The 22,529-nt window shown below is 33.8% G+C and overlaps 3 protein-coding genes and 1 long non-coding RNA gene across 8 annotated transcripts in view; 1 reads left to right on the top strand and 3 right to left on the bottom strand.

Moving 5' to 3' along the window:
• Positions 1-262: 262 nt before the first annotated feature.
• On the top strand, positions 263-19,465 carry capt (adenylyl cyclase-associated protein 1). 5 transcript variants are annotated; one of them, XM_033337238.2, is made up of 9 exons: positions 1,099-1,165; positions 1,263-1,382; positions 8,378-8,732; positions 8,818-9,102; positions 9,241-9,482; positions 9,561-9,739; positions 9,812-10,018; positions 16,781-16,924; positions 17,152-19,465. In XM_033337238.2, the coding sequence occupies exons 2-9, from the start codon at positions 1,298-1,300 to the stop codon at positions 17,233-17,235; spliced, it is 1,581 nt and encodes a 526-aa protein (XP_033193129.1). In that variant the 5' UTR covers positions 1,099-1,165; positions 1,263-1,297; the 3' UTR covers positions 17,236-19,465. The 5 variants fall into 5 exon arrangements, with proteins under 5 accessions (XP_033193130.1, XP_033193129.1, XP_033193128.2 ...); XM_033337237.2 differs by lacking the exons at positions 1,099-1,165; positions 1,263-1,382 and adding exons at positions 4,068-4,878; positions 6,101-6,310; XM_033337239.2 differs by lacking the exons at positions 1,099-1,165; positions 1,263-1,382 and adding an exon at positions 263-420.
• LOC117158395 (uncharacterized) lies at positions 1,940-3,560 on the bottom strand. The gene is made up of 4 exons (XR_013058307.1): positions 3,546-3,560; positions 3,353-3,447; positions 3,056-3,279; positions 1,940-2,995 (listed from the first exon to the last, which is right to left on the bottom strand). It is a non-coding gene; the product is annotated as an uncharacterized LOC117158395 (long non-coding RNA).
• LOC117158392 (uncharacterized) lies at positions 10,033-15,404 on the bottom strand. The gene is made up of 2 exons (XM_033337236.2): positions 14,699-15,404; positions 10,033-14,621 (listed from the first exon to the last, which is right to left on the bottom strand). Exons 1-2 carry the CDS (start codon positions 15,311-15,313, stop codon positions 10,254-10,256), a joined length of 4,983 nt encoding a protein of 1,660 aa, XP_033193127.2. The 5' UTR covers positions 15,314-15,404; the 3' UTR covers positions 10,033-10,253.
• The window catches only part of LOC117158391 (uncharacterized), a 35,358-nt gene continuing 30,338 nt past the window's right edge, over positions 17,510-22,529 (bottom strand). The window contains exons 10-13 of the mRNA XM_033337235.2: positions 22,030-22,164; positions 21,518-21,795; positions 21,202-21,399; positions 17,510-21,084 (exon numbers count right to left, since the gene is read on the bottom strand). Of these exons, the coding sequence (XP_033193126.2) occupies positions 20,843-21,084; positions 21,202-21,399; positions 21,518-21,795; positions 22,030-22,164 (853 nt within the window). The 3' untranslated portion in view covers positions 17,510-20,842. The remainder of the gene's footprint in view (positions 21,085-21,201; positions 21,400-21,517; positions 21,796-22,029; positions 22,165-22,529) is intronic.

The raw sequence follows: 22,529 nt of genomic DNA, 5'->3' as shown, positions 1-22,529 counted from the left end.
AATACATTTCACTACAATTTTAATTACATTATAATACGTGAAAATTCATTAAGAATTACAAAGATAAATTTAAAATTATTTCAACAATGTGGCAAATGTATTGATTTATTGTATAAAAAAATTATTATTGCCTTATCTTACTAACATAATAGCTACAATTCTAAAGCAATAATATAGAATTCGGGTAAATTTGTTTTAGAGATAATATTTAAACATGGGCGCATGCGCGATTAACAATTTTAAGCTCGCGCAATAATAAGAGTAGTACTTCCGGTATCCGGCAAACGCCCCAGTGTATGTAGTTATGTTGTCAGATTGAATTCTTGCCACTTGTGTATCGTATTTGTTGTGTTGTTATTAAGTCGATTGTCATAAAGTGACAGTGTACATATCGCTGACTTTCATTGAGGCTTTATACTGGTAAGCGAATTGTCATTAATTTATCAATACTGATTAATGCATCTCACTGCCACTAGACTCATATTAACTTTGCTGAAAACATTTTGCTATTTACGAGGTTCCGCAGTTTACATTATCTGTACTTAAATGTAATTCATATATAAATATATACATATATGTGTACTCGAAAAGTGCAATATGTCGTATGTGTAAGTTGAACTATTACAATTGTTTTTTCGATAAAACATACGAAATTGCATTTGGTTTGGTTATGAACATGGTTATACTTGTATGTATCTCCTGCTGTGTTTCGACTGTGAGTCATACTACGCTGCACCTGACACTTGACACCTGGTAACGTATTTTAATCCTGTACAATGTTGAAGAAGTATCTAAATCTCATTAAATAACATATTTTAATTACTATGTTTCATATTTGCCGTAAAAATTGAGATTTGTAATTTAAAAAATACAAATAACATTTTTAATGAAGGTATTTAAAATTTGATGCCTATATAAGGATATATTTATTTAACGTATGAAGTTATTCAATTTAATGCTAGATAGAAGCATTTAAATTTATATAAAGATATGTTTTTTATTACTTCTATTTAAAGGTACTGCTTTGGGATATAATAATCTTATTAAATCTTGATAATGATTAACAAAATATTCATTACCAAGATTTTGTATTATTAGGTTGGTTACATGATACGGTCCTGTGATTCTGACGCGAGATTAAAATTCCATCGTGAAAGCTGACGAAGTGAGTCCGTTATCATTATTCATCATCTACACGTCGAACGCATTAGTTTTTGTATTCTATTTATCATTATTTTGCTTATCATTATATTTTTTAACAGTCATTTGTGTGATTAGTGAAAAACGTTATTTCGAAATGTCAGAACTTAGTAAAACGATAGAAGATAATTCCCGAATGGTACCAGGTGCTTATAAAAAGGTTTTAAATATGTGGAAAAATCGTGAGTATAAATTAAAATTCTTTTATTCTCTGATGCAATATGAAAAATGATATGTACTCTATTACTGTTTATAATACTCAATGTTTGATTCATGAAAGTTTAACAAATTATCAAAAAATTAATATATTATATTAACTAATTATAATTTTGTAGTTTTTTAATGAATAAGCCATATGTGAATGCAAAAGATGGCTATGAAGCTATTATCACAACTATAATAAATATTATATTGCGGAAATTTTATGTTGAGTATGTATTCAATTTTTATAAAATAATGGTCAACATTTTATTACTTATTTTTATGTTGATCATTATGTAACATTATATAAATACATGATAATTTTTTGCTATAATCCATAATAATGGAATTTATATTACGCATTGATCGTATAGGATATAATTTAAAACATTGTAATATTTCAGTTTTAGATAAAATTTATCATTATCAGTGTAAGCTATTTGTAATAAGGCGAAATCTGATAAAGAATAAAATACGTTCATAGGTGTACCGAAAATGTGAGTCATTATGAATTATTTGATCTTCGTTCCGACCTGTCTGTGAGAAACGTCCTACGAGTTAAAATTTTTTCTGCATAAGACACGTGTGCTTTAATATATTCTTATATCAGTAGTAATTTTATACTAAACCAGATCTTATGATTTTATTTATTGACTAACATCCTGTTGGTAGTTACATTCATGTATTCGACTGAATTAGTAATCCGTTGGACTTCTAGTTGCTGCGAAGAACAGTTACGGGTTAAAGTTTGACGGTCCTGTTAGAAACGAAGTTAGATTTCGAAAGTCCTGCGCTGCACGTGGCTCTTTACCTAAGGAACCTGCAACAATTTCGGGTCTTGACCACCCTGTGGCAGCACCGCAGAGTGCCGGTCGAAACCTAAAGCAGTAGAGCATTGCGCCGGCTGCTTCTAAAGTAGACTGTTTTAGAGGGTAGACACCTCCACCCTTACGAATCTCGTGAATTCATTCAACATTTTCATTCGCAATGTGCAATCTAACTCGAGTTCAGCTTTCTATCAAGTGTCAATAACACTGCAATATCTGGAAGTGATTTGATATCAATTGTTATTTTTTAAATATTTGGGTGGTGTTCCAAGAGCTAAACAAATTTTTTGCCAAACTATATATTATGGTATTAAGTCGACTGGTTAAAAAGGATATATAATTAAAATGAGCGTTGCAAACATTTCTTAGTAAGGATGGTACATTAATCTCGTCTCGTGCGCAATATTAATTTACATTCTTAATTACATTCTGTACGGTTGAGTTTATAAACGTGATTCATTACAGATAAATGTATGTAAATTTTCTCCGACGACCGAACGTCTGTTCATCCGCGATTCTATTCGTTATATTATTCACATGCATTGAAATTGAAAAGCATGCGCTTGTGATATCCTGTATACGTGTACGTTCATCCTTTGACTGCTACTTATCGGATTAGCTTCTGGTTCATTTTCTTTCATAAGATTATGAAAAAGACGAATGCGGGTTACGTTTGGAAGGATGTACGGTTACTGCCAGATAAAATGTCTATTCTCTATCTAACGCGAAACTTATTTTCTTCGTACATCTTGTAATCCGAAACCATTCTAAAATAGAATTTAGCGTTTCGAAATATCAAAAAATTTGATGATCGTCTTTTTACTTACTTGCATTAGATAGGCATATAACGTCCATTTCTATATCTGTTACACTGATCTCGAAAACATAAACTTGGGCGTTGTTGGAATCGATCATCGCGCCATCAAGGGAAATTCGCGGGGAAAATACACCGTCTATACACACCGTACGATTCCTCGAAAGTGTCGTAATTTTGTTGCGAATGTTCTCATAGTTACTTATTATAAAGACGTTACGTATGTGTTCCTAGAAACTGTTGCTTGTAAATGATAAAGTGAAGATTTTTGAGTCGTTGAAACAGCAAATATAAGCTTGATAAAACTTACATAAATATTTTATCTTTGTTAATATTGACAATAAATGATAGATATAGCTCTTCCGATGTACGTTGATCGTTAATCAGACTGTTTATTAGTAGCTTCTGTAAAGAAAGGAAGTAAATTGGTGTTAGTTACTAATCTTATTGTTTCGTTAAAGCGCGTATTTGATTGCTAGTTTACGATATCAATGGATACATACCGTAAATATATAAACCGGCTGTGAACAAATGTAATTTATACCGGCTGTACATCAGACAATTTATAGTTGGTGATTCCCGTGGGAAATTCGGTTGAAACGAAATATTCGGTTGCTTGGTTGAAAAGGGCCAGCAGAGCTAAAATATTCAAGTACCAGTTTCAAATATATACGGCTGTGAGGGGTCAGCGTTGAACTTGAGCCTAAATATTAAAGTATTCTTCTATCCGCCGTTATTATCTTCAATACTATTCCGAGTCAATAATCGTTATATATTAAGAACCGTTTACCCTATTTTCTATTTACCATTGTTGCATATATTTTAATCTGTATAAAAGGAAAAGAAAAACAAAACGACACGAAATTCCGAATTAGCAGTCAATATTTTACATTGTTACGAAGTTGTCCGTGCTTGTATATAATATATATTCTCTCTCTCTCTCTCTCTCTTTCTCGTTGATACCGTATGAAATGTATCGATCAATTTTATCCGGTCTTTCGAATCAATTGATTCGAATGGATCAAACGGTATCGTTGTAAAACGATCCTAGTTGATAAGAGTCGCGTGACATAACACATACCGGCCTATCGGTTTGAAAGCATCGAAAGTTCAGTTGAAAGCCGGCAAAAGGCGTTTATTGCTGATACAACGGAAATCCATAATCGATATTGACGATGTTTAAATGCTGTGTGTGCAACAAAAGCTCAAAGAAGGAGAGGTCGAACGGCGAGGTGACGAAGTCGACGCCAAAGAAAAATCAGAAAGCGGTCGACTCGCAATTAGTTGGCATTGATTCATCGAAGCTCGAGGAAAACGGGCCGACCGGTAGACAAGAGAAGTTGAACGGCGACGTGCAGAGATTTGAGAAAGTTTCTCCGTCGATGGAGAAAAACAGCGCGGAAGTGGTCGACGACCTGACCGTTAAGAGTCCGTTGCCTACCGGAAAGCGCGACGAGGTCAACGATAATTCTCTCTTGCGAACCGAAACGATAGTAAAATCGAACAATAGCAAGAACGATGACAATGAGAACGATACCAGAAATGAGGCTGATCGAACGAAACTAGAGAAGGAAGATGGCGAGGTAAACGGAAGTAAGGATGCTAATGGAAACGGAAAGGCGGAGAAAAATGATAATGTAAGCGGATACGTGGATGAGGCCGGAGCGATGGAAGCAATACTGAATTCTGGGGTTTCTGATACCCTTAAGACCAATCTTTGTGACTCTTTCGCGTATATCGAGAGAACGATCGATGATGGGCCCGAGGAGGAAGGCGATGATTCCGTTTTCGAAGCTTGCCCGAACGATACCAACGCGAATAAAAATACGCCGCCAGGTACATATATCCTTATTGCGCAGTTTCTCCTTGGTAAAGAAAATAGATATTTTTAAATTCGTTTAGAGATGAAAGATTCTCGCAGGACGTTAAATTATACTTTCTGATAAATAGAACGCGTTATATCTGTGAAAAGTGACAGCAAATATGGAAATGCGATAGTAATCGAACTGGTTTATGCGTTAAATTTCAATTTCGTTTTTTTGAGATACTGATTCACTCTCTAAATTACACATATTTTAATATTTACATTCATAATGTATATATATACATAATTACGTTTGTTGCCCACTAAAATGCATAATTCCGTGACCTGCGAACGAATTTTTCATTTTAAAGCAAAGTCAATAATGGAAATATCCTACCGTAATCTATAAATATGCAATTTGCTCATTTCACGACTCGTTCTCTCGTTGATTTTTCTACATTTCCTTACATGTGATTTACAATATTAATAACAGCGTGAAATATGTTAAAAATTCATTACAAAAGCAATTACATGCTAAATTAAGAATTTCATTATCGTGTTGGAATGTAGGATTTGAAATGCGTTAAATTATTTTGAATTATAAATGAGGAAACTGCATACAACGAATAATGGCTATACGAAAGTATTTCAACGCTTGTCGTAGAAAAGTTAAAATATTATATGTATTATACAAAATATTTTGAAATTTCATTAGCATATTAGACAAGTTTTAAACCAATTCGAAAATGTATATACAAGTGTAATGCAAACGTGCACTTACTGTTAGTAAAAAATTAATATGCCGGAATTTTTTTTGGAATATTTTTGTAACATCGCTATTAGTTAGTTTTCGTATATGTATATTTTGAAAAAATTGCATCTTTCGGATCATCCTTTTATATAGAAGACTGATAGGCATATTTCAGTTAAACATTAATGCACGAGTCAACGTTGATGATAACTAAATAACGTGACTTACTAACATATGATAAGTAATCGATTGTTCAACTATTTTATTGATCGTCATGAAGTGTACATAGCTTGTAATCAATGTCTTGCAACTTTTACGTGCATTTACTAAATTGAATTTTGCCATTACTATCATGATTATTACAGAGCTAACGAAATTTCAATATGTTTTGTATAAGACACATAATACATTCATAAAAATTTTCTACAAGCGTTCAACTGCATTTCGTGAGTCACTGCAGATATGTAGATAAAGATATCTATATTGCGGTGTACGATGCGCAGTTTCAATTCCTCGGTGGCTTTCGGAGGAGGAAGACGGCGAGCACGACTCAGAAGAGTGCAGCGGAATGCAGGAACCACCGGCGACGCCGGTTGCTCGCGACGAACTAGCTTTAAGGCGTCACAGATTCTTCTCCGATTTGTTACACGTTACGCAAAACGCGACGGAGCACAGAGTGAGGTTTGACCCTCTAGGACCGATGGTGCACGCCGGTTAGGGTTCACCCTAAATCTATTTCTTACTTTGTATGACACTTAGATCTTCTGTTCGAGTTATTTACTTGCTTATTATTTATTTATTATTATTATTATTTATATGAGAATATCGGATACAACCAAGCCGATCTATTCTAATTTTCTAATTATGCTTCAGAATGAGTGGAAAATACCTTGCAAGATGAGTGCGGTATGATCGTGATTTGGACACAGATGAATGATCTTAAGGATTTTTGTAAATCAAGTCCATTCTATGGCGCCTTGGAGGGCCGGAATTATTATAAATATTATTATTATTATTTCTTTGCAAAATTGTCTGAGATTATATTTAGGAAAATATTTCATGTGAATAGAGATATTAGTTGAAAAATGTATGTAGTTACAAACACCAAGAATTTTATGATTGCATCATGATTATTTAATGCGGTTGACTAAATTTATTTATATCAAGATTACAATACATGTTCCGTAAACTTAGGATAGATCTTTCTGAACAATTGATTTTAGATGAAATATCGGACAAATGTCGTGCGATGTTTCTGTTAAAACTTGAATATTATGACTAATTTATCAATATGCCACACTGTGCATAAGAGAGTATTATATATGGTAATTATTTCTCAGGAAAATCATTTGTTTTCAAGTTGTGACAAAGAGTTTTATAACTTTACTCTGTTCCACATATTGTTACCGTCCAGTGTAGTGTTTCGTTATTATTCGCTGCATTTTTATATTTTGATCTACTTATCTTTTAACTTTTTGGTGTATTATTTCACGCTACTATCGTTTTCATTACAAAAAGAGAAGAATATTTAAAATAATTAGAACTGTCATTAAAAATACACACCAGTGGATTTCTTGTTTTTTCTTAGTTATGAAAAATACATTTTCTTTTAATTACAAGTATAAAACATCAATGAACAATATATATCTATTTTTTAATTTTATGCATATAAATAAGTTATAAATTATAAAACATCTTTTACTTGAGTGTTTACATGATTCGTATACAGATATGCTGAGAATTTTTAATTATTAAAAACTTATTAATGCGTGAGATTCCATACAGAATGGTATCTACCCACGCGTGATTCAATTTCCACAGATTTTCTAAGAATAGGCCGCGGCACACACCCGCGTTGAATATCATTAGAACCGTAGTTTAGTTCTTCAAGCGTTTCTGAAAAGGCTACAGGATCTCGTCCGTGAAATCTTTTGTTCGTATAGGAATAATCTTTAATCAGGGGAAAGAATAACCAAGCCAGGTGTGTTTTTGTAATTTAGAGTGGCATAAGTCACAGAAACACCGGTAACGAATTAATTCATTTGTATATTATTTCATATTTAATTATAAATTTAAAAATTGTGTAATTTAAAGCAAGTTATTCTTTGACCTTAATTTTCTTGCGGTTCATGAATTTTTATAGTAATCGAAATGATGTACACTTATTTTAAAATTTACAATGTGATTATCGTGTCTCGTTTAATGTAATCTATTATTTACAACTTTGATTTACAGTAATTATCAGGTACAATTTTATAGTTATCGTGAATTTGTTTTATGTTAACATTTTCAAGTACACATAAATTTATTTATAATATTACATGTCGCTTGCAACATAATGATCTAGTGGCTGTAGATGTTAATGTAACTATTTATACGTTCATTCTATATTTAATTTAGTCGCTCTTAATGCGAACTTTCGGGAATATATTTCTTTCAATCACCGAAGATTTTCTGTTGATCGGTATTAATAATTTATTAGTTGTAAATCAACAAATTTTGTTTCATTGCCATTTCATTTTCAAATATTGGGTTTATAAAAGTATGTTTGTAGTAAAGAATATTTTATTATTACATTCTATGGATATTTAAATTTAATTTTGTTTACTTTTTGCGTGTATTTATAGTTACTTTATATAGAAACAAACAAAAATGAGATATAGAAATAATATAATAATAATAATACAAATAACATTGAATAGATAAAAAAATAATTTTTTTATTCACGATATTGGAGTATATTTCCATTTTATATACATATAAATCTATTGTAATTAAAGGTTGTGAAACTAGCGATAAGGAGGAACATCTAGAAGAGTTGGTAAATAGATTAGAAAACGTCACAAAAAGATTGGAAAACGTAAGAGTCCAATCCATAACTGAAACACAAGATTCTGCTGTTCAAACAAATACACCATCACCAAAGAGGTCTCAAGCAGTAAAAAATAGTGACTCAGTGCTGTCTGCCTCATCTCCTCATTCAATAGAGAAAAAAGCAGAAGACAAATTTATCAGCATGTCAGTCGCAGGATATAAACAGTTTTTAGATGGTCCTGTGAAAGAATATTTACAATTGAGTGAAAAAATTGGTGGCGATGTAGCTACTCACAGCAAGCTTGTAGAAAAGGCATTCAAGTAAGTACTTTACTATCAATTTGTGTATTTTAAATTCTTGATATGTTTATGTAAGTTATTAAGTATTGTAAATTTATTTTTATAGCATTCAGTTGGAATTTATTCAAACTGCAGCAAGTCGTCCAGCCCCAACAAACCAATCAGAGCAAATTTCTCTTCTTGCACCCACATCTGCACAGATTCAGCAGATTCAAGAGTTTCGCGAGAAAAATAGAGGATCTCAGTTTTTCAATCATCTATCAGCAATTAGTGAAAGTATTCCAGCTTTGGGATGGGTTGCAGTATCACCTACTCCAGCACCTTATATAAAAGAAATGAACGATGCTGGACAATTTTATACAAATCGTGTATTAAAGGAATGGAAAGAGAAGTAAGTTTTTATTATAGATTATTATTTCTTATAATAATAAGTACGATATCTTCTTATTGTCTTTTTCATATGTATAACAATTTGTTTTCTGGAAATTAATTACTGATGCAGAATTCATTTAGTTTTTTATATCTACAGAAATAAAGTACATGCTGAATGGTGCAAGGCTTGGGTACAGACACTAAGTGTTCTACAGGAATATGTACGTCAGCACTACACAACAGGACTTGTATGGGCAAAAACTGGCTCTGCACCAACAGGCATCCCACCACCACCACCACCATGTATGCCTCCTATGGCAGACGTAACACCGGCAGATATTATCGATGACAGAAGTGCTCTTTTTGCCGAAATTAATCAAGGAGAAGCTATTACAAAGAGTAAGTGTAACTTTTTAAATTACTACATACGGAATTTATTAAATAATGAAATTTTTAAAATGAATCGGTATTTTACAGACTTAAAGAAAGTCACGTCAGACATGCAAACACATAAAAATCCTTCATTGAGAACCGGACCAGCACCATTTAAAGCACCAGTTGTAGATAATGCTATATCTACAAAAACAGTGCCACCTGCAAATGCACCAATTGATAAACCTCCTGTATTTACTAGAGATGGAAAGAAGTGGCTTGTGGTAAGTAATACCATTTTGTTGTTTCATTCTATTAGTTTATTCTGTATTGACGAAATTTAATTTTTGTTATAGGAATATCACAAAGGCAATAAAGATCTGCTTATTGACAACGTGGAGATGAACAACGTAATCTATATGTTCCGATGTCATGATAGTACTTTAGTTGTCAAAGGCAAAGTTAACTCCATCGTTATGGATTCATGCCGTAAATCATCCGTTGTTTTCGACTCTGTTGTGTCGAGCATCGAATTCGTCAATTGTCAGAGTGTACAAATGCAGGTATGTTATTTATTCCCATTATCTATAAAAGATGCAACAACATACAATGCTTTCTAACATCATGTGAAAAATATATTTATTTCCAAATGAGTACATATATATACAACATAATTATACGATGTTCATGTTCTGTATTAAAAGTGTATATTACAAAAATATAATAGACATTATCAATGATGAATTTTATAAATATAGATAAATAATATTATTTATGATCTAATTTTACTTATATTTTTTAATGTTTCGACGTAAGCTTCTTACAAATGTTTTGCAATTCTTCTAGATGCATAAAATTCGATTCCTGGTGAAGAATTTCTAATAGAGCTATGTATTCCTCATTGCTTAACTCTTTAGGTGTTCCGCATATTTGAAATTTGTTTAACGCTCTTTTTGTCGTTTTTGAAATATTCTCCAAATCCGATATGGATGTACTTGTATCGATAACAGAAGGTTTAGCAGTTACATCAACTTCTTTTTGCTCGACAGACAAGAAACATAAATTTTTAAATTTAGAATTTAATAAAATGTTCGACACCGAGTCCTTTTGTGTTTTCGGTACTGATAAATTAGTTGACGTAGTTTGGTCCAGCTCATTACCATTTACGACGGTAGAAACAACAGTAACGATTTTATGTATCCTATCCTTCTCATTTTCTGTGGAAATCCCTCCAAGTTCATCGTGCTTTTTATTGCCTTGATTTTCTTCCATCTTTTGTACACTTACTTCTCTATTTTTGATATATTCCAAAAACTTATTTGGATCCACTATTTTTGTCGAAGCGTGGTCATATTTTGTGAATATGTTAACATATATTACCATTTGTTCTTGCGTAATAATATCATTGCCAGCATTTTCATTTATATTTCGTGCGATCTGTGATGTTTTTATTAAATCTTGCTTATGATTATCAGCGTCATTTACCTTTCCTACGCAAGAGTTTACCTCTTCTATACGTGAATCTGTATTTTTTGATTTACCTTCCACTTGAATTTCATCTATTTCATTTTGATCCTTATTACTCGGACTATCCCTCCAGAACATAGTCATTGTCAATGGTCCTCTCATCGGACTCTTAGGTCGCGATTCATTTTCAGTCTTTCGAGCTGCTTCCAGTCGACTTTTTAAAATCGGTATGCAAGATTTTGAAGACGTTCTCGGCGTTGGTGACAAAGATTTTAAAGGACCATTTGATTTTAATTTAGTTTCTAACGATTGAGTGTAATTTATAAAATTTGTATTGCTTGGGTATTCGTGTGACCGTGGTGTTATTTCTTTCGGTGATTCGTTCGTTCGAAAACTTACTTGCGATCGGGATCGTTTTCTATCTAATTTGACACTATCTCCTGTGTTACATCTAGGTTCTGCAGATAAATCACTTAATTTTGGATATGTTGTGTTTGTACTATCTTCTGCTTTGATTTGAACAGTGTTCAACAAATCGGATTTTAAACCTTTTATGTTTCGTGAAGCTATTGATCTCTTCAGTTTCTCGGATTTTGGAGTATAGTTTTCGTGGCTCCACGATTTCATTGTCGCGTTCGTTCTTTTCATTGTATTATCTTTTTTCGTCTCTCTTGAAGAAACTTGTCGTGGAGATAAATTTGACGAGATAATATTTTGTTCTAGATGTAATGTTTTCATATCATTCGCTGGCAAATTGGGTAGTGTTTCGTCAATCGAAACATTTTCTGCCAAATTGGATAGTGTTTCGTCAATCGGGACATTTTCTGCAAATAATAAATTATAATTATCAACGGCATACGCCACTGGAGATCTATTCTTCCGAATTTCCTTTTCTTCTTTTAAAGCCTTTGCTTCTTTAATTGTATCAATATTCTCTGTACAAGATTTAGAAGATAATGAATTGTTTTTATTAGACATTTTATTTTGGAATTTTGATAAATTTTGTTTCATATCGAATTCATCATTGGAAAGTTTGACAAAAGATTTGTCAGTGGCCATGATATTCGTTCTTTTAGTGTCACTTGCAATACCTTTTAAATTTTCATGCTTGCTGTGTAATGTATTTTCCTTGTTATTTTGCGTACACAGATTAGAGTGTAAGTAGCCTTTAAGGTTTTTTGAATGTGTATTATTTAATTTCGTAGTAGAACTCGAGGCTTCATCTGTAAAATACATACTGCTGTGCGGAGAAATAAGATTGGAGTAAGATTTTAAAAAATCCGTCTCTTTTATTAGTTCTTTTTTATTCAGATTTGTAAATAGATTTTGTGTAACTGAATTCTTTTCATCTTGAAAGTGATCGTGTTCGTTGTAATTAGTTTCTGTTTTATTATAGTTATTCATGTTTGTAATACCATATTTCTGAAGAGTGATTGTGTTTGTTGAACACGTTTTTACATCTTTTTCATTGATAGTATCATCACTGAAATTATTATTGACGTTCAACCAATCTAATTCTAACTTTTCTTTGTCTAATGACTTGTTAATCAGTACTGTTACAGATGGTGGTTCCGGAATGTTAGAATCATTGGACTGATTTATGCTGGATGTTAATGAGTCCCGTATTAAATTTGTTCCACATGAAGTTTCTTTACTCTCGCTGGGTGATAATTCATATATTGGATCTTCGTTTTTAACTATACCGTGCATTTCTAATGTTTTATTTATGTTTCTATGGAGCAACGTTTGTTCGATTAACGAACACGCACCAGGATTTCTTTTTAAAGTTAAATTCGAATTGCATGATAAAATTTCTTGATCTTCGTATTTTTCATTATCCAATGTACTCAATTTCAAGTTCGATATATCAGTTCCTGTGTCTTTAGTAATTCTAACATTGGTACATTGTTTCAGAGATTCGGAGTTCAGAAAATTGGAAGTTATCTCGTTGTTCGAATTTTCAACTTTCTCCGATGAAGCAGTTTCGTCCAAGTTTTGCGAAAACAATTCTACGCTATTCGTGTCCCGATTTATAAACTCATTTATATTATTTATGCGCGTGAAATACTCTTTGAAATTCTCTTTCTCATGATCATAGTCGTAACATGTCCTTTCTTCGTTCACACTCGCTTCTGTTGTATTTAAACAACTTACAAATTTTATAAGCTTTTCATCAGACTCGTTCAACATGTCGTTTAAATATCTTATCCGTAAATTACTTGGAACTATTTCGTTCCCTTGAAAGTGGTTATGCTTTGGTAAAGATAGCTTATTTTTAATCTCATTTCCTTCCTGAATTATATTACTAAAACTAAAATATTCAGAGGGTGAACCAAGGTTTTGTTTCGAGTCCAAATATTTTTTACACGTGTCCAAGTCTTTAATTTCATTTCGTTGATTAAGGTCTTGTTTCAAATTGAAAAACATATAAGTTTTACTGTTTTTCTCGGTGGAACTGCTAACAGATTGTTCTTCCGATATAATATCCAAGAACTTCGACTGTAGATTATTGTTAACGTAAGAGTACCTACCGTGATCTGATACAGACTCGTTACTTATCTCTTCCTTCTTTTCGTCTATGTAGCATATCTTTTCCAGTTCGACACGCGTTAATAATGCTCTTTTGAATTGAAGGGCTTCTTGAAGTAATAACGCTGTCGGCTTGTCATCTAATTCACTATCCTTTGATACTTCTGTATGGCTCGAAGCTGCTGATATTATTGCATCCTCGTCAGTTTCCATTGTAACTGGATATTGATCAGAGCCACTGAATGGCTTCGCTCGATTGCCCTTCGTGTACACATCATCTGGTATCGGTATGAAATTTTCTGATATTACCGTTTTCTTCTTAACTTTCTTTTCTTCAGAGGAATCCGATGAAATAGTATAATATATTCTTTCAGGTATTCTTTCATATTTTACGCTAGAAGAATATACAGTCTGATTATTTGGAATTATCTGTAATTCGTGGTCATTCGTAGAAGATATTTTTGCCTCGTCGTTCCTTGTAAGCAGACAATAAGGATCATTTATGTTATTTACATGATACGCGTTGAACATATTTGAATAATTTCGAATAGACGCTACTGAACTTCTGGTTGTTTCATCGCTTTCGTATTGTTCAGAGCTGTTGGAAGTTGTCCGTTGCATTTCTTTACTGTTATTCCTGATATTTCTATTGGCCTTTATTTCCATATTTTCCGTGTTCTTCAAATTGTCCGTGTCTGTCGTAACTGAGACAAGCGTACTCACGATGTTTTTGCAAACGCTGTTCATTTTATTGCTATTATCTCGTTGTTTCTCCGAGGCTTTCATCTCGATGTTTTGCAACTCGTACATACGCAGAACATTGTGCAAACTCTCTAATTTCTTTTTCACCTGGTACAGGGCTTCTTGAGACGTTTTCAGTTTTTTCCTCGGTTCACACGAAACCAACATCTTCGAGGTCAGTTGCTGGGGAAACACATCAGCGCAAAATATGTTCATTTTTGGGGGCAATAAACGTTTGTCAATCAGTTGTAGAACTGGATAAATCGCATTCGATAGTTCCAAACGTTGCTCGTTACTCGGCTGCTTTCTATCGATTTTTTCAAGCTTCTTCTCTTCTTTATTTTCCTCTTTTCCGTATTCATTTCTATTACACTTTTCAAGCCTTTCACTCACGTTAGTCGCATCTTTTCCTCGAACGCTTCTTCGTTGCTGTAATACGATTAAACACAATCATTGACGACCCCGGACAATTTTGTCTCCAAATATAATAACTTGTTCATTTTTACCTGTGTATCTGACCAAAAATTTTTTATCGACGATTCATTGCTCATCTCGGACGAGCTACAGACTAATCCAAGATTTTTGTTGCTGTCGTGTAATTCTTTCAAATACTTTTTGCAATCGTCTATAGTTTTCGTGAATTTCTTACACGCCGGGCTCATCTTGACAGTTTCAGCGTTCATCGAGCTTCTCCTCGATCTTTTCCCACATTTAGCGTACCTCTTCCTCGGAAACAACGGAACCGATATCGCGTTCCTATGATGCACTTGGAAATTTTCGTTTCTCAATGTCTCACGATGCTTTCGATCGATCGCATTTTTGAACATAGAATTTAGCCTGAAAATAGAATTTATTAAGTTGTCATTCGATAATATATTTGCAACAATAATTCTGAACGCGTGACCGTACTTTACGGATATATCGCTGCTACTTTTCGATGATTTGCTGCTGTATTCGACTGGCAAGTTTTCCTTCCGCAGATCAGGGTACATCCTCTTTTTCTTTGCATCGAACAATTCGGTCAGACGATGTTCCGAAGGGTAATACTTTGAACACGAAAAGTACGATTCGTTGTGTCTAGGGCTAAAAAGATAGACCAAGATAACCGTTATTTCTTTCATTTTCTCTCTCTCTCTCTTTCTCTTTTTTTTTAAACATCTTTTTAGCACCTTAGCAATACATGTTTTATCCAATTATTACGATCATTCGGATTGGACAGAGTTAGTCTAAGGTTTCTTAGATTCTTCTTAAAGTTGGATTTCTGAACCTGATGGGGTAAAGGCCAAGTACCATACTGCAGCTTATACGTTAGTATATTGACTTTCAGTTCAAGGTCCTCCACTTTGTATCCAACTTTATTAAGCACATCTTTGTCAATGGACGCGTCGTTACCGCGTTTCCCTTTGATATATATTATTCGTAGTAATACCACGCACATAGATATTACGGCCAGTACCTTTGAATATTATTAAAGCGATTAATAGAATATCTTTATTTGATAAATACTATCTTTCTCATTATTTATCTTTTTCTATCTTTTTCTATCTTTTTTTTTTTTTTGAACATAGCGTTCAGATATAAAAAGTCTTATCAGTTTCAAGAACTTACCTGACCGCTATGTTCATGTATTCATAGACCTTTAATTCGATATTCATTGCACAAGTCAAAAATAATAATTCTCTGTACCCGCCAGACTATGCTTTCGTTCCTCAAGCAGTCGAGAACGTCGGTTACGATCTCGTTCCACACGTAATTTGCGATTGCTTTTGGACATTCCTTCCAGTCAACTTCGCAGATCATTCGCACAGGTTCGAGATTTCCGCCTGCGTACAGCGATCAAGCGTTTAACAACGATTTGCATTTCCAAGTTTTATTAACGAATATCATTCGTGCAACACGGACAGCAAAGTTTTGTCAATGAAACAGCTTCGTTCAGTTCGAATATTACACGTTAATTGGAATAAAGGAGGAGAAAGGAAATACAAAGACTGAAATCTTACCGAATTGCCAATGCATTTTGATAACGGGAGTAAGTTTGTGTCGAGTGTGAGGTGAAAATTCAACTATAGGCTCCGAAAATTTCATCAAATTCCATCTACGATTATTTCTGCCTACACTACGTGAAATGTGGAAAATCGAAAGAAACTGCGATCGGCAGTTATTGCCTCTCGACGTGTATAATATCGATAGTGTACACATATAAAGTGTGTACATAATTATAGATCAGAAGATAATTAGGCAAGATCGCACGACCTTATAATATTCTAATCGAACATCACAAGAGAAAAACCTGACAATTATATGTTTGTTATTTTCTGATTTTATTACTATCGCTTTAAACCGATTAAAAAGTATTATCTTAGTATACGAAATATTTCAATATCTTCGATATTTTCATATTACATTCGATGTTATAACACGAGTAATATTCTGGAAATTACGAAGAGGATGGAACGATACGCGTTCGAATCGAGATTCAAGTGAAGAGACAATTTTTGCTGTCGTAGAATTGATCGACGATGTATGAAATTCTTCGATAATTCACAGACTATGGTATTCGATAAATTTCTTTTCCTCTTTGATTGCAGGTATTAGGAAAAGTCCCCACGATCTCTATTGACAAAACAGACGGTTGTCAGATGTATTTGAGCTCGGATTCATTAGATGTGGAATTCATTAGCAGCAAGTCTAGCGAGATGAACGTTATGGTACCTCGAGGAAATGGAGATTATGTAAGTTTGACGTGTACTGGTAATTTGTACACATTGAGGCTTCAGGATTTTCCAACCAAATTTTCTTAATTTATTCTACGAGTATAAATAGGAATGTAGTTGTTCCCTTTGTACTTGAAACTTTTCTCATGATCTAATGAAACTGCTCGTAAAACATAGTGAAAGAGTTTGACCGAAAAAGAAAAAAAAAAATGTCTTTTAATCTTTTTTATTTCGCATTTTTACAGGCGGAATATCCCATACCGGAGCAATTCAAAACGACCATCAGTTCCAAAGGTCTCAGTACGATCGCTGTCGACTCACTGGGCTAAAGCCTCGATGATGACTCAATTATCCATAGCCTAACTAAATGTCTGTCTAAAAGGAGTACAGTTCATTAGAGGTATCATCGTCAGAGGATTCGTCGATCTATTATTTATTGCTTCTTTAATTAATTTAAGGTTTTAGAAAAAGGGCGAAGAATTAAAGGAGAGATGCGAGTATACACTTTTCGAAAGTATAGAACTGAATTAGATAAATCGATCGAATGTTTTAAATATTCGCAGCTCTGTTATATTGTTTCGAAGGTATTTGCCGCATTTCGTGAAGATCATCGACCCCATTCCGAACTAAATTGTAGAATCACGCTTAAAACGACGCTCAATCGATCGAGCCTTATTAAATTTTATGTATAAAAACACGCGGTTATTCGACCGCCTGTGGTTCGATATTTTGTAATATAGTCTTAATTAGATCCCTAGTAATTGTGATTCGTCTATCACGGTGATAATGGGACGAAAATGGGATCGATATTCTTCACGAATGTGTTATTAACGCACGTTGGTGCTGATACGAGGAGACTGTAGGTTCGATTTAAGTATAAAGTTATGGACAAAAGTTTTTCTACCTTCGAATCGGACCTTTTATACATTTACACCATTTTTTATTGCGAACGAACTTTTGTCCACACCGACGGAATCGTTTCTCGGGATTTTTCAGTCTACTCGCTATGGAATTGCCACTCGACGTTTTCGGTGGGAGAAAAGCGAGCGCCGTACATGTCAAACAAACAGTTTCCGAGGAAGCAGAAACAGAAAGCATTCACGACTCATTAACAAAGTTACTCTGTATATTAAGCGATGTCATATTAATGGCTTGACGTACAGAGTATGTATTTCGTTGTACGTGGGAAATATAGCAGAGGTGGATACATTACGCTAAAACAGGAAAAAAAAGTTTATAACGTAAACTCTTTGATATGATCTTGTTCTCGAGTTACATCTTGTTTTGTGTTATTACTTACTTACCGTCAGAGATTATTTTGAAGCGAACTACCTCCAACTTCGATATAGGCGTGAGTACGTCTCATCATGGAACAGGTGAGACGTTGCACGGATTTGTAAGCAACTTTGGTACGGTAATGAATGTTTTAACATCGTCAATTAGCGTTTTATAAACTACAGATTTCAAATGTCTCCGTATTTAATAATCGAGCAAATTTGGGTCTGGAGAGTGAGCTGACTGAGAAATGGAGCCTGCACGAAGTATGTGTTAGCTAGAAAAATGAAAAGATTGTTGTAATACAAAACAAGCTGTAACTGGAAAACCAGCTCATATTTATCTGAACTTTTTTTCTTATTTTAGTGTGCTGGATTTATGCCTAGAGTGTATTTCCTATATAGAACGAGATAACTTGAGACTTTTGCACCATTAATACTTTACATATCGTTTCCTTATAGTATATAATGCATTAATTCAATCACGTAGAGCGTAACAGATTGGAAAGGAATTATTTCGTGCCAGTATATATTATAATACACTTTTCATTGAATTTTCAAGTTTGTGCTTTCAGTTTGCGAGTCTTCCGTGTTCATCGATGTCCATGATGTGTAAATAGAATGGGACGCTGAATTTATTTAATGAGAAACAAATCGATCGTTTATGCGCGTGCGTTTGAGAACTTTCAGACTCGAAAGGTATTTTTCGAGACGACGTGAGATGAAAAATGATCAGGAATAACGGTTGTGCTAAAGTGTCGATGATCCAGCCGCAAAGGATAGATATTCCCCGAAACGATAAATGAATTGTAAACTCGATATTGAATTTTAAAAGCGTGCTGTTTGAACATGACGTAAATTACATTGTGATTTTTACCTCTTGGTATATTGTGCTAATCGTAGGTATAATCTAATATTAGAACTACTTAAAGGCACGATCTAGAATAACATGATCATAATAGGATAACAATGAAGCAGTTCGATCCTTTTTTACCAGAGAAAAAGACGAAGGAAAAACTCGAAAGAGACACGACCTTTTTTATAATTTATATACCTACATATGTACGTATGTAGTACTATGCCCGTTTGGTTTTAGGATGAGGATCGTTTGACTGAGATTATTTATCATTAAGGATCGCACTGCCTGTAATGCCGTAATCTTTAACAGCCTTCGTTTTAATATCGATAGAGTATTATATGGAGGATAATTGATATTTATTTCTGAATATGATTTTCAGTGCTATTTCTAATTGTCCTAATAAAACAAATTAATATTCCACTCAAATCTTGTATTCATAATTCTTTTCGCTTTTCAACAACTTGGAACACGATTAAAGTGTTTTAGATACAACAAGAAATTGCAGTCCCTTCTCATCGAATCAGGCTCGCATACATAAATTCTACTTTTCTAACTACAAGATGTCGTTTATACACATGCTATATCATGTTCTTGATTATTCAAATTATTACTAAATGCACAGACTATTATATACAGATAGAAATTATTTAATTTATTAAATTTCTTACTACACCATATTGAAAGATATCTCCGTATCTTTATGATCAGACAATTCATCTGATTTCGAGTGTCATCGAAGAAAACGTCTCTCAATACTTTCACGAGAGTCACTGTAATTATTAATAGCTAATACAATTTTGTTATTACAATTTGCTCGTGGCTCTCCTACTAAGAAGAAGATGAAAGACGTTGAAAGTTTTGTACAGTCTTAATTCAATGATTTGGGACTTCCGTAAACGGCGTCTTTTCTTTTCTTTTGTGAAAATTCTTGTTTATTAGCATCAAAAGAATCTTTTTACATAATTAGATACGACATATATACATACACGTTACGTTAAAAATCTTCGAACTTACGAAGAGACTGAAGTAATGAGCACGATATAACATGGCCTTGAGATTCGTTTCGTAATTTAAGCAAAAGAATCAAAATGCCAGGTTCGACTATATATCCCTATGCTAGCAAGTATTTCTGAGTCGATCACGAGTGACTCAGCAATACTATTCTTCGCGACTATCCGTGCTATTTTCGTACGAATCGAGTCGCGAACAATCTTCTAACGCATAGTCATTAGTAGATTTATTCATATAACTCAAACGTATTAATGTTAACTATCAAACGCAAAGATAATTGTATAGAAGAGTATAAATCAGTGTTAACAGTATCGTTAATTATCATTAATAACCGAAACTCTTTACAAATATTTCACACCGATGTACGATACACTCTCTAACATTTATCTTCAACTTTTGATTTCTAGCTATGTATTGCACATCTATGTAAAATCAACGAATATTTAATATTTCACAGCAACACTTCCAACGATGGAAAATTTCACACTTTAATCGTGAGACGTTTCTTAATACCTACGTTTCTATTAATTACCTTTATATTTATTTAAACATTCGTCTTTTCCCTAACGTTTTGTCCCTTCCATTCCAACTTGTAATTGACAGATAATATTTTCACTATTTTTGTCTTTTATAAATTTATACCTTTTCAATATAATATTATGATCGCGATATCGTCGTAAATACGAATTTTAATATTATATTATAAACGTAAATTTATAAAATTCTCTATTAACTGATTTGTTCGTTCAATGCGCGTGATTGGACAAATAAATACGATCAGTCTTCATTTCACTACAAATTAAGAGGGCAATTACGTTCGTCGCTACCGTCCGAACATTCTAAGAACCCGTTGCATATTCGAGATTTCGGTAGACATTCGCCTAAAGGACATCGATGACCTTTACACGAAGCGATCGAGGATCGGATATCTTCCCTGGAAATCGCATACTCGATCCAAGGAAGATAGTGGTGTACTTTCGTGTAGACTCCAGGTCTTCCAGGTCTCGCGCAACCATATCCATTTGAAGTGATGCCTGGAAAGAAGGACCAATTAATACCTGAACAGTATGACAAGGCTACTAAGTACAGATCAATATTTCAAGATGGTAAATTATGCTGTTTGATAATAATATATCTTTTCTTCTTTTTACCGTGCAGAGTGTACTTGTTGTCTGATCCTGAGCAAACCAACGGCCCACCACTGTCTCCCAAGCAAGCGTCTCTTCCACCATCCTTCAAACCTGCGCAAAGCATTCCTGACGTTATCCTGTACAATGGAAGAAACAAAGTTTTCCTTCGACACTCCTCCGTGGAGATTACCGGAAGTTGCACTTCTTGCAGGGTATCCGCTGCTCAGAGGAAACATATTTTTTTATATTTTTGGTATATCGTTATAGACCAGTGTATCTTTACGTGACTAGTTTTTCTTTTGTTTTTACGAATACCTGACAAATAATCGTAACTTACGAAATATTCTTCCGATCTCGAATAACTGTCCCCATCCGGTAACGGTGCACGTAGTGCCACTTTTTGGTTCTGACTCTGGAAGACACACTGGTCGAACGTAGTCGCTGAATGTGACTGGTTCTTCGAGCCTCAGCATCGCTATGTCGTTTATGAATCCGTTATCGATGTAATCAGGATGCAGGGATATGTGATCTAAACGTAGCACTTGCTCGTACGGGCTCGGGAAGCTTCCTCTGCGAGTCGCTCCGATTCTTGCGACCCAATACTCGTCCTGAGCACTGCGACAGATATTGGAATACACCATCAGGTTGTTGCATCAATTTTTCCAATTCCATAAAATGTTTGTATATTTTCCAGTGTATCGATTAGCCTGATCTTAATGTTAAAACTTGAATCGTCCTTTCGTATCTTTCGTTTTAATGTACCCTCTTTATTATATTTCGCTTTTCGATATTTTTTCTTTCGATCGATCTAATTACTTTTATTTGTGTTAACAGTACACTGTTACTTACTGATAGAAACAATGTGCGGCAGATAAAATCCATCTTTCGTTAATCAGAGCTCCACCACATTGATAATCGCCTTCCTTGTACAGAGCTACTTGCCATGGCCAGCTTCCAGCCGATGAACTTCCACCTCCGACTATCCTGCAACGTCGTGAAACATTCGATCTGTTTCAATGTATACATCTTAAATAAGTAGTTCGTTTTATCAATGTATTACGTTTATATATTGTAATGTACAATTAATAGATTTGTATGCATTTACGAGAAATTTGAAACTGTGAAACTCCACGGAATGCACATAGTATGCGAATTTGCACGAATATCCGTAGTCTAGTGACAGCTACGAGATTATAAAATTGTTTATTTTTTAAATGAAAATTGAAATACAGTCGACAGTAATTTTTTTAAATCGATAGTTACGTCTAAGAGTCTTTTGAATTAATGTCTCTTGAAAATAGAGACCAAATCTATCAACGCATTTAAATTTTCATTTCGCGACTAAAACA

This window comes from Bombus vancouverensis, chromosome 5 (genome assembly GCF_051014615.1).
Source record: "Bombus vancouverensis nearcticus chromosome 5, iyBomVanc1_principal, whole genome shotgun sequence".
Taxonomy (NCBI): domain Eukaryota; kingdom Metazoa; phylum Arthropoda; class Insecta; order Hymenoptera; family Apidae; genus Bombus; species Bombus vancouverensis.
The sequence above is the reverse complement of the archived record's forward strand: the minus strand, read 5'-3'. Positions and strand labels throughout refer to the sequence as shown.